The sequence below is a fragment of the Centroberyx gerrardi genome, chromosome 19 (genome assembly GCF_048128805.1).
Source record: "Centroberyx gerrardi isolate f3 chromosome 19, fCenGer3.hap1.cur.20231027, whole genome shotgun sequence".
Lineage (NCBI taxonomy): Eukaryota > Metazoa > Chordata > Actinopteri > Beryciformes > Berycidae > Centroberyx > Centroberyx gerrardi.
In genome coordinates, this window is record NC_136015.1 from 10,564,574 (window position 1) to 10,577,346 (window position 12,773).

Sequence of the window (12,773 nt, forward strand, 5' to 3'; positions counted from 1 at the left end):
ACCGCGTACGCGTAATCACAACAGCTCTCTTGCCTCTTATAATCAAGCATCCTTAAAATAAACAGCTCACCTGTATCCACTTTCTCCTGGAGGATTACAAATCATTTTCCCAGAAGGTGGGTTGGTGGGTGGGGGTGTGTGTTGGGAGTTGGGGAGGGGGGGGACACAACTAATTTGAGCGGTAAAGGCCTGACACATTAGTCTGGCACAATTACTGTGCTTAGGGTAATTGCCTCTCCATAGCAACGCTGTTTAGGAGGCAAAAGGCAATTTACTTTGGCCATTGGTTGAAAAGAAGGACTACTTCACTTCCCTTATTGCCATGGGAACCACGCCCAACTTGACTGACAGATCCGTCACTACAAATCATGAGGCAAACACAGAAGATTAGATTGGCAATTTCTGTGCAAGGAAACACTTAATTACCCCCCTGACAGATACGGTAAGCACACACTGACTGAACTGGAGAGGAGGAACACAGTTACCTAATTTCTCCACAGATAGAGTGGTGACAAAAATATAAGTGGCATTGAGAGAAGTAACAAAAACTGAGAGGCATAGAGAGACTCAAAAGACTGACAGTGACTGACAATTCACTTGAACCAGTCAAGACTTTGTCAAATGAAACAAAACACCACAGACGACATACAGTATAAACTAAATTCTCCTTAGAGTGAAAACCCAACAGCAGCAGAATTTACGTGTCGTATTCTCAGAATCGCGTGACCATGAACTAATCTTTGCGAAAGGTAGATCGAAGAAGGGCAAGAGTCTCTTAAGATGTCATCAAGAGAAAACATCCTTTAGCTACTCCACTGGCAGTGTATGGGTGACGGAGTTTGAGGACATGGTGACGCCGTGACAGTAACCAGGGTGATTTTCTGCTTCACATCTGTTAGCACTATAGTGAAACTAAAGCTCATTTGGTGTAAAATCTCAAACAAATATTCCAGTCCACAAATAGTCAACAAAATCACAAAATCAAATTAATCTCCAAGCCTCTGACCTGACCGTTTTGCTTTGCTTCTCTTGTTTTAGGTTTGGGATAGAGTTATTCATAATCAGTTATTTGAATCTGAATCTGAAGTTATTTGAAAAACTAAAGGTCATAGGAATAATGTAGTGAATTCTGTTTGAGGGTGGATTTTTTTTAACCATATCAACATGTGGATATAGATGTAATTTCTTGAGGAGGAAGGGCAGATGGAAAAATAAGCATTTTTTTTATCCCATTGTAACACAATACAAATGTAAAGACACATTTGGCTTCAAGATTCATTTAAATGTGTCTTTGTTGACTCGGGGTCTGTGGATTCACTTGAAAATGTCTCCAGTTTTGGCTTTCTCTGGAAGGCCAACCTTTTGATTCAAGTTTGGATTATGAATTGGACTTTTGACCCATTTTCAAAAGTCCTCAGCTGTGATTTTTACTCTTTCTGTCCTCTTACCCCATTGTCTTCTGATTACCAGGAAAAGAGACAGCTGTTCCTCAAACAAAATATACAACCTTTTTTTTTTTTTTACAAACACAAGCAAGGCATCACAATCCCCTGAAATTGAAGCACAATCCCATAACTTCGATGCTTTGAATGCGTTGTGTTTTGCCTTTCTTTTGTGATGGAAACGCCGGGAAATTGAGGACGCTGTAATTTCATTGAGGCTGTGTGCTTCGATCCCCTCCTGTGTCTGCAGGATCTTTGAAGGGGGTTGAGGATGGAGAGGGAATCATGAAAAATGGATTTTGCTTTTTTCACAAAGCGCTGGGATGACGAAGAGAAAGGGATGTTGTATAACTATGTTAAATCAATAACAGTGTTGGACTAACAAAAATGAGTTCTCAAACACACACACAGAAAAATACACATGCCTGGAGTGCACACATGCTCTTGCCTCTCACACACGCACAACACATACACAACTGATGGAAACATAGACACATACACATCCACACATATAGTCACAAATACACACTGCATCCCACTGCACCAATATATTTCTTCTCTTTGAAGCTTTCTAGTAATCATGTCTGCTTGGAAATGCTATAAAAGGCAAATAACACACGCTGGAAACATCTGCACGTCGCATCCTGTCTCGTTGGTGGCGAACTCTTCATGCCACACAAACGTTGATTGGATGAGGGCACCTCAGATGCTAAATGAGGGCGCTAAATGCGATGCCAGAGGACATGAGAGAACTAAAGGAGTGGGGAAAAAATAGAGGTGGTAGAGAAGCCTGGAATCAAAGGCAGGAGATCGACCAACAGAGGCACGGTGCGTAGAGAAAGAAAGGAAACGTGGGGGGGAGATGCAAAGTGAAACCGCGAGGGAATTAAAGAGAGAACCAGCAGAGTTCTGTCAAAAGGAAGCGATAAGAGTTTACGGAGGCCGCTCCCTCCGCGCTCAGCGAACTGAGCTTGTAGATTGGCAGCCTGTATGTCCATCTCTCCCCGCTGTCTTCGTCCAGTAAGCCCTCTATCTCACCAAGATCCTCCTTAAGACACCAAAAAGACTTGGCAAAGATGAGGAAAATGAAAAAGAACAACAGACTCAAAGTCAGCCAGGTTGGCAGAGAGAAAGAGAAGAGGAATATTAACACATTATAGTCAGAGAGTTTTGAATGTGTGTGTGAAGTTGAATACTGGACAGCGTCATCAAAAAAGTCTTGCCAATTTTTCAGCGGCAGCTGTGTTTGAGTGACTGTGCGCCCAGGAACTCAACATTATGTCCTATGTTCCACCAGCTACATGAATATTAACATTAAACCTCGAAAATGCCTTTTAATTTGCAGAATAAGTGTTTGGACACACTCACAGGACAATTTTGTCCTTTATGAATGCAGAATACTCTTGAGAACTGATGCTTTCAAATGCTTTTTAACGCATTTGATGGAATCCTTAAATCATACATTACCCTTCCATTATCAGGCTGCTCTTCAGTGACGCATGTGCATGGTAGTAATAGGTTCAGTGGTTGTCACATTTACCATGGTGAATGCCTGGAAAAGTGCCTGTATGGACATTAAGACGTTAAACCACAACAGCTGATTACTCATCTTGATTACTAATGCTGTTTGTCCTGTGTTCAGATACATTAATTATTCAATAAACAGGAAGGTTTGTAAAAAGATTTAGGAATAAACCTTTATGCATGTGAGAGTGGCAACATGTTCTTTTCCAGTTTTCCTCTTTGCAACGCTGCAGCTTTAAAGGGACATTTCACTTCGGTGTTGCATTTTGTAATCCATAGTGATTAGTCTCTTGAGGCAGCACCACCATCACCACCAATAGCAGTCAACACTTTAACACCAATATACTAGTTTGACAATCATTTCAAACACAGTATCTGTTACAGTAAATGGCAATTGATCAAGATTATATTGTTTTTTGCTTTGGTTTCCATAAGTAATTTCACCTGTTTGCAATTTACGAGATTTATTTCAAGATGAGATGTCCACCATTTGAAAAAACTGTGATCTAATCTTGCAAATGATCACAAAAAAATGAAGTTTTCATAGCGGTGTCCTTGGATAACTTTTACGGACAGCATCCTTTGAATTGTGGAGATACTGGATGATGAACAAGTAATGATTTTCTTCTCCAAAATGAATACATAGCACTTTGGATCGGACTCAAGTCAATTCAAGTCGATTCAAGTATTGATTTTTTCTTTTTAGTTTGTAAAAAGCTTGATTAGCATCTGAATCCACACACCAGGGGACAGGAATTGTAAAAAGAAAAAGTCTGTTTGTTGCTTTGATATCTGTCGACTGCGCATTACTGCTCAATCACATACTCATCATTAAATGACATTGATAGCAGTGTGACAAACACCCATGGTCTCACATTGGTTATGTCTGTCAAACATTTATTAAACCAAAGTTTAGTGCGTGTTGATGCGATGACAACTTTCACCGGGCTTCCTAATGTCAGAGTCCCTCGGGGCTCATGGACCCCGACCTTCAGGTCACACCTGAGCCGAACCAAGGGGTCACCGCTTGGCCGCGACCTTCTGCTCAATTCTCCATCTGTCAATCAAAACACCTGATATGAACTTTCTCATGACATGTGACGTGTGAGGCGCTTTTAAACCGAGAGCAGATGTGACACACACACACACACACACACACACAAGCAGTCGCTCACACATACACAGAGAGAAAGAGCACAGGAGGCAGAGAGAGAGAGGAACACTGAGAAAGAGAGGTAGACAGGTAAATTAGCAGACAGAGACTGGAAAGGGTGACTCTTTCCAATAGTAATGGGACTCAATTAGTGTGATAGAAATTGGAACTAGTGTTGTACTTGCTCTGAACTAAAATAAAGTGGAGAAAAGCTTGTGCTCTCAGAGATGTTATTTCGGTTCAATAATTGCATGCAAAGGCTGTCAATTAATGTGAAAGCCAAACTGTATTCAGAGAAGCACAATTTGGAGACATACTGTACCTCTTTCAAGTGCTGATAAGAGCCCAGAGTGGTGGATAGCAGACAACCTAGATCGTTTTTTTTTTTTTTTTAGAACACTTCAATGGCGATATATCACTTCTTTTAAAACAACCCAGACACCAAACTGACATCAACAGAATCATTGTTAAGGCATCAATGTAAATTATACTGAATTAATATTTAAATCTGACATTGATACAACACCTTTTTACTAACTGATTTAACCTTGATTCAACATTGGAAATGCAGTTTTAGACGCACAAAATTAGCGTAGTTTCACAATTTAAATTCCCACTAATGTTGCAATGCAGCCTGAACCTCCACTATCAGCCTGATATCAGGACCATTCGACTCAAATCACCTTCACTGTCAAGCAGCAGCCCACATACCCTAACAGGGGGCTGCCTATGCTCTATCTAAATAATAGCAGTGCTTGCTTACCAGAAGTCACAATGTCACCGTAGGACAATAGTACAGTCAGAAGCAGCAATTTTACTGTCAGAGTTGTGTGTAAAAGATATACAATAGCCAAGAAAGCACCAAAGCAGTAACAGATTTAGCCTTTTTCATTTCTCTTCTCAGTCCGTCTGCATGCAGCTGCCCTGTGATAGAGATATGGACAGCCTGCTTGTCAGTGTTTTCTTTTAACAGTTTTATGCACTGTAAATTCGAAACGTGTGATTCACAGGCAGTACTTATTGTCCAAACCAGGAGGCTGATGAGAGAGGAGGAGGAGAGAAAACACATTTGCATTTAAACAGCTTGTTCTGTAAAAGACTGATACTCCAAACATCGGGAGGGCAATTCGAGCATTTAGTACAGAAACAGTTTCTGATAAAAAAGAAGCTAAGCACAAAGCGCAAAGAACCTCTTTTGTGCTGTATTCAATTAATGGTGCTGCTGCATTTTTAAACATCAATATATCATTGTCAAATGAATTGAGATTCCTTGGTATAATTACTGTAAACAAATGAGATCATGGTCGAGACAATTGGTAGCCTCTATCTCATGCCAGTGGTATTGTTAGTTCTGGTGTTTTTCTAATTTAAGACTACATTTCCCATAAACCCTGTTGGTTCCTGTCGTGAAGAGGATGTCGCTATTTGTCACTAAGCATGCGTTTGTTTTCTCTTCTGCTTTACAGCATGTGGTTTTTCCATCGGCCTTTCACTCCTTCCACCGTCTGCCATTGCCAGAAACTCTGAAAGTTTTAGCTCTGGTTGTGCTGAAAAAACAGCGCCTCTTCCTGTTTTGTGCTGTAAAGCAATTTCCCTCTATGCCGTAAAGCAATCCAGTGAAATTCCTGCAAAATCTGACCTGGTGACTTCATCCACTGTGTGACAAATTTCTGCAGTTTGATTTATCTACTATATCTTTAACACACTTTGATGCAGGGAAGACACTACTGTACTATTACATTACTATTTTATGTACACTCAATGGCCACTTTATTAGGTAGGCTACACTTAGCTAGTACTGCATAGGAACCCCTTTTGCCTCCAGAACAGCCTGAATTCTTCAAGCCATGGATTCAACTAGGTGCTGGAAATGTTCCACATGGATCTTGGTCCACGTTGACTTGATACCGTCATGCGGTTCCTGCAGATTATTCAATGACACGCTAATGCTGCAAACATCCCGTTCCACCTCATGCCAAAAGTACTCTGTAGTAGGTTGAGATACAGAGTTGAGTAAACTAAAGTCACTGTCATGTTTCCTGGAACAATTTTTGAGATGACGGTGCATCATCTGTTAGAAGTATCCCTTTGGGAATGGGTAGACTGTGGCCATGAAGGGATACACCTGGTCAACAACAATATAACAAATATTTAGGTACGCTGCAGAGTTCAAACAATGCTCAGTTGGTACTGAGGGGCCTATATCTATGCCTAGAAAACTTTCCCCATACCATTATACCATGGGCAGCAGCCTGTACCATTGACACCAGGCAGGATTTAGCCATGGATTACTGTAATACTATATATGCCAAATTCTGACCCTGGTTTTGTCGGACCAGGCGACATGTTTCCACTCTTCACTCGTACAGTATTGGTGATCATGTGCCAACTGTAGCTTCATCTTCCTGTTCTTCACTGACAGGAGGGGAACCCGGCCGCTTCAAGGTTCCATGAGAAGCCCTTCTATCAGCTGTTATTTGCACACTTGTCAATGCTGTTAGCTTGAATGAGTCTTGCCACTCTCCTCTGACCTCTCATCAGTGAGGTGACTGCCGCAGACTGGATATCTTTTGTTTATCACACCATTAAACTCTAGACACTGTAGCCTAGAAACCCCAGCAGGTCGGCTGTTTCTAAGACGCTAGAACCGGTGCGACTGTCCCCCGACGACCACAAGTCACTTAGCCCATTCTAATGTTTAGGCGAACAGTAACTGCCCTCTTAACCCTGTCCGCACGCTTTATATACTTCCGCTTTATTTATACGTGACTCACCGTCTGGAGGAGTGAGCTGTCTGCTTAAAAGAGGTGGTGTACCTTTTGAAGTGAGTCACTGCGTGTATATGTATCCCAAGAAGAGGAAGAGAAGTTATAATTCATGACTGATCATCATGATTCGGTCATGTCTTTTTGCTCTACTTTCTCGCACTTGTGCCTCTTCCCCCATCTCCTCCATGGCATCCTGTGGTATACAAAAAGCCCTTAACACATCCTCTGCGCAACTTAAAAACCAGCACCAGTGAAGAATGCTGATTTTGATAGAATATACGCCTGCGAGAGAAGAGGCTGATATACAAAAGGATTATGAATGGGAGTTAAATGAAGCACTTGGTGATACTGATAAACTTCAATTGAAGTGCTATTTGAGGTGTTTTTATTAAGAGGGTTTCTGGGAGATTGGGCTCTTCTGGGCTGATGTTTGGCTGACGTGTCTTGATAACATATTCACATTTAGGGTCTTTTGTTCACGTTGAGTGTCCCAGTCTCCCTTTCCATCCGAAGGAATGAACTGTGAAACAAAATTAGTGGACTGATTCAATCAGACGCCGCAAAAAAAAAAACGTTCATGAACATGTGAATCTGGTTGAAATCTTTTTATTCCAGATCACTCAAGGCGATGCCATAGGAGACTCATCTGAATAACAAAGTTGGCTCACAGCGTTACATTTCTGCCTCCCATTGCAGGTTATTCTTTTATGATTTCAGATGTGATTATTAATCTCACACATGCGTGCACATAAAGAAGAATCGCTACTTGATTGTGAATTGCTTTCTCACCCCCTTCCTCTATACATACAGGACTTACAAATACCAAAACGTCACACTCAGTGTGTGTGTGCATATGTGTGTGTGTGTGTGTGTGTGTGTGTGTGTGTGTGTGTGTCTCTATCTGTCTGTCAATCTGTTTGTCTGTCTGTATCTGTGTATCTCTGCGTATTTGTTTGTGTGTCTGTGTCTTTGTTTGTAAATGAAATGTGTGAGTGCAAGAGTATGTTAGTGTGAGATGGATAGATGGCAAGAGTGTGTTTGTGTGTGTGTGTGTGTGTGTGTGTGTGTGTTTGTGAGAGAGAGAGGGATATAACATACATTACAATATTGATAATACAGTTATTTCTGCACTAAATCAGACCATTTACATCCCACCTGTAAAAGGTCCTTAACAGCTCTATCTGTTGTAGAATTAACTTGTAGTAGCATTGTCTTAGTTCCCACTGCATATCGATTTACTGCTTTGCAGTGCATATTCCTAACAATCACCATAATTCAATAATTTTCCTATAGGGATTTATAGTGTGTCTAAGATACTGAAGAGTGAGTTTATAGTGACCTTCTCCTACAGTATCACTGTGATATTCATGTCATATTCCTTCAGGGACTTGCTGTGATATTTGGTTAGTAGGCTATCCTATTTTATCATTGGATTGCAATAGTTCTTTTCATAAGGGATAGGACAGCTTAATTAAAAATTGGTTCATTTCCAACCTCTTGGTCTCATTGGAAACAAGTCATATCAACACGACTTCATCTATTTTTAGTTTGTAATTTTATTGTTATGTCTTTAAAACTAATGAAAATATGTTTTAAAAACACTGCGGTGACAGCATCACTAGTGACGTGCACATGAAGAAAGGCAGAGACTTGCGCTAAACAGAGCGCATCTCTGACGCGTCTTCTGCGGCGCGTGTGGCGCACAGAGATATAAAACCCAGCGCGCATGGAGCGCTCAGGAGCAGAAGAGACGCCTGAGGACACCGCGCGCACACCCCTCAAACCCTCTAGTAATTGTAAGTACTTTGCTATTTGATCCATAAAAACCTATCAACGTAATGAAGTGTTATGGAAGGAACAACTACTTTCTAAATGCTTGCTTAAGTCATTAAAGTCTCTCGACCTGGCTGCTTGGCTGCGGGTCATCTCCAAGAGGTTTTTGAAATGAGTTCAATTCAAACTCTAATATGTTTGAATGGAGCATCTCAGCACAAGAGGGCCTATATTGTAAAGTTTAGTATGGCTTTAGTGATTTTTCTTTTTACTCTGACAAACTAGCAAATTTGTCATCAAGCAATTGGGATAAACTGTGGTACTAATTCATGTTCGACTGCATTCAGAGATGCCGCCATACACCGTCTAATCTGCAGCAGAGAGTGAAATACTGAGCAAAAACAAAAATACATGGCAGTACTGCTGATTTTCTTAGAGTTAAGTGAAATGAAAACCATTGAGGGAAAAAATGCGCAGTGATGTGACCTGGACTTACAGGTATCCGCCCCTGCTGTATCAGATGCATCCTAACTTGGTGACCTGGCTGGGGACTCTGGGGTTCCTGCTGTGGGCGCTGATCTGCCTGGGGAGCCTGACGGAAGGATACCCGGTCAAACCCGAGAACCCGGGCGAGGACGCTCCAGCGGAGGAGCTGGCCAAGTATTACTCCGCCCTGAGACATTATATCAACCTCATCACAAGACAGAGGTAGGCCAAGTGACGGTTTGTGCACTAATTGGGTTTAGAAAACATGTCTTAAACATTCACCTGGAGGACTATATTAGGAGATTTTACTGAACATAAAAACGTTGTTTTAATTTGAAACCAATCATCTCTGGTATAATGAAATTGCAGCAGTTATAAATGTGGATAGATTCACAATATCAATACAAGACATAAGAATAGAATAGAATAGAATTGAATTGAATAGAATGAGATGACATTTAAAAAGAGTCAATTTGCTTTCAATTATTCTGGAAGTGAACTGTTAAAAGAAAATGTAAACCTGATACATAAATTCCCTTCAAATTTGGAGTAGTAAGAGGTTACAATTTACTTTCTCAAGTGACTGAATTAAGACTAGATTGTCCACCAGCTGACACAGTCCCACCAGCTCTATTCTATTCTATTCTATTCTATTCTAATGCATTTCATTGATATTGTGAATCTATCCACATTTATAACTGCTGCAATTTCATTATACCAGAGATGATTGGTGTCAAATTAAAACAATGTTTTTATGTTCAGTAAAATTTCCTAATATAGTCAAGTTTAATGTTTAATTATTATGTTATGTTGTTTTCCCTCAGACAATTTGAAGAGAGCCTGCATAGGGAAGAAAGCAATGAAAAGTTCAGCTGAGTGGGAAAAGGTTGAAGGTTTAATGCTGTTCTTTAATTTTGGAGGATCGTTTCTCCTCGTGGCTGGGAGGTCACAGGCTCCAGAAACACATCATATAGCTTGGGAATGTCATTGGTTGTGTAAAATAGTAAAATTTGTTGCCTCTAAGCTAATTTGCGATCATCTGACTAGTCAGTAATGCTCTTCGTAAACTTTCACTCAGCCTTCAGCATGCATGCTCCAATATGATCGCAGCATACTAATCACACTAATCACTCTAATACAAAATAACACAGCAGTGTATGGGTAAGAAAGTGAGTCATCAAGCACAAGAAAAAGGAAAAAGAAAAAGGGAACATATCTGTAATCCCACTGAGAGTCTGTTGGAGCTGCTGGTCTGAACCCTACTGGTCTGGTTTCTGGATCCTGCTGTTACTCCTATAATTAATTACCCATACTCCATCTCACTCACCTCGGTACAGACTAGGGACGACACACGCCGCGCTTGTTCACCACCTGTACAGAAACCTATAGGGAGAAACGACTGCCAGGGGCCGGCCTGCCACGGCAAACTAATCACAATTTTCAGCTTTCTTCTGAATGTCACGGGCTTGGATGCCGCTGTAGTCGTTTAGCCACCCGGGGGTGCATGTGACACATGCGGTGTCAGTACGAGTGCACCGACACAGAGCTTATCATCTGAGGAGCAGAACTGGCAGTATGACCACCTACGATTCACCTCCTGTCTGCGCCTGCTGAGGCTCGGACGCACTGTGTTCAGTTTCCACTAAGCTCTAATAGGACACATGACACAAGGACATGCAGGGTAATAGAGTCTTTTATATATATTCAGTCATTTTTTTCCTGGGTTTGGTTCAGCTCAGGTCTCTCTTTTTCTCTTGTCTCTGTTTTTTTTCTGCTTGACAACCAAAAGCTCCAAGTCGCTGCTCCTGGAACTTGCCCTCAGCTTGATAAATCATCCCTCTCTCTCTCTCTCTCTCTCTCTCTCTCTCCCCCTCTCTTTCTCTCAGGTATGGGAAGAGGTCCAGTCCTGAGATTCTGGACACACTGGTCTCAGAGCTGCTGCTGAAAGAGAGCACAGACACGCTTCCACAGTCCAGGTGTGTGTGTGTGTATGCGTCTCTATCTGTATCTGTGTAGCCTATGTGTGTTACAGTATGATGAGTTGATTCTAGGATTTCAACCGTTACAGATGTGTATTTGTGTGTGTGTGTGTGTGTGTGTGTTAGGGTGAACCATGAGGCAGTACAGGCAAAAGTATTGATAGCACACTTTCAATATACAGCTCCAGTGTGTGTGTGTGTGTATGTGTGTGTTGGGGAGAGAACATGGCTGATCCGGACCTTCTCTCCTCTCTCTCTTTCTCTGCAGATATGATCCCTCGTTGTGGTGATGTCATCGCCGTCGGCCCCACAAAACCCCGCCTCATCGCCACTCCGCCGCCGCTGACATACTGACCTCCACATGTCTGTTGACTTACTAGACACTTCATACCCTCCTACACCACCAACTGACCCCCCCCCCACCCACCCACCCACCTCCACCCTTACCTCTATGAGTTGCCAAATATATTGAACCCCCTCCTCCTTACCCATCAGCTACAATCAAGACTACGTACAGTATGTGCCATAAACCTGTAAATAGTTTATTCTGAGAGTCATCGTCTGTGAATAATAAAGATAGGAGTGACGGGGGCATGTTGATTGTATGGTATAACCGTGCTATTAAAGATTCATTGTTTGAAAGAATGCATCGATCTTGATTTGGATTTATACACACTGCAGACAGGGGCATCAATGGAAAAGTCACTGCATCTAATATCATTTGCTATCAGGATGTTAAAACCTGCTTATATTGATATTTCTGGGGGCAAATATGACTGATGACAAGATCTTATTATTTGGTTCTTGTGATAAATTATTAGAGGTAGGCCACCAAACTATCAGCTTAGAGGGAACAATGAACCTGATTGCTTCCCTGATTTGAATATTTTTTTAGACACTGTTTGCTTTATCTTTTCTCTCCCTTACAATGATAAAAAACAAACAAAAAAACCCCCAAAACTACAAGATCACATTTGGACCGGCTGTGTTAAAGTGCCATACCTTGCCATACAAAGCTGACACCCGTGGCTGTAGTAATGCAACGCTGTAAAACCCGCACAACAGGGCAAGTGCAGTGAAAGCACATCTGAACTGAGTCTTAACAACCGCAAATGGTTGCCCTGAGAGCTTTTCACGGACAGAGAAACATTTGAGGCGCGCCAGTTGGGTAGATAATGGCGCACTCTTGTGGCCATAACGCTAAGTACTACTCCGAAACTAAATGGAGAGGAGAAAACGCATTTCCAGGAGCATTATTGCAATTATACGAGTGGTTAGCACAACCTGGCATCAAATCAGCCCAAGGGCCATTAAGCTTATTCATTCAGTGCATTTGTCAAAAAAGAAGGTGGTCTCAAAGCACAGAGTCAGCAGTTACGGGGCACGGGCACAGTGTATGGTGACGAAATGTTAGGAAGAAACATGGAGAGGAACCTGACTCAAGGAGAAGTCTTGGTTCAGGTTTTAGGTATTCATGGTGATTCATCATTTCCCCATAGGCTGGAACAAGTATTTAATCAGTTGTACATAATATAATACAAACACCTGGTCATTGCCAACGCTCATCGACATCATTTCCATATCAATGAATTGGAGACTTCAAAGATTTTACCTCTCTCTCTCTCTCTCTCTCTCTCTCTCTCTCTCT

At 41.6% G+C, this 12,773-nt stretch overlaps 1 protein-coding gene across 1 annotated transcript; it reads left to right on the forward strand.

Moving 5' to 3' along the window:
* The first annotated feature begins 9,180 nt into the window (after positions 1–9,180).
* On the forward strand, positions 9,181–11,521 carry npy (neuropeptide Y). The gene is made up of 3 exons (XM_071910762.1): positions 9,181–9,368; positions 11,033–11,122; positions 11,394–11,521. The coding sequence occupies exons 1-3, from the start codon at positions 9,181–9,183 to the stop codon at positions 11,413–11,415; spliced, it is 300 nt and encodes a 99-aa protein (XP_071766863.1). The 3' UTR covers positions 11,416–11,521.
* The last annotated feature ends 1,252 nt before the right edge of the window (positions 11,522–12,773 follow it).

Coding starts and splice junctions, on each gene's coding strand:
- npy (XM_071910762.1), top strand. CDS start 9,181: ATGCATCCTAACTTGGTGACCTGGCTGGGGACTCTGGGGTTCCTGCTG. Junction 9,369..11,032: donor AACCTCATCACAAGACAGAG/GTAGGCCAAGTG, acceptor TCTTTCTCTCAG/GTATGGGAAGAGGTCCAGTC. Junction 11,123..11,393: donor GACACGCTTCCACAGTCCAG/GTGTGTGTGTGT, acceptor CTTTCTCTGCAG/ATATGATCCCTCGTTGTGGT.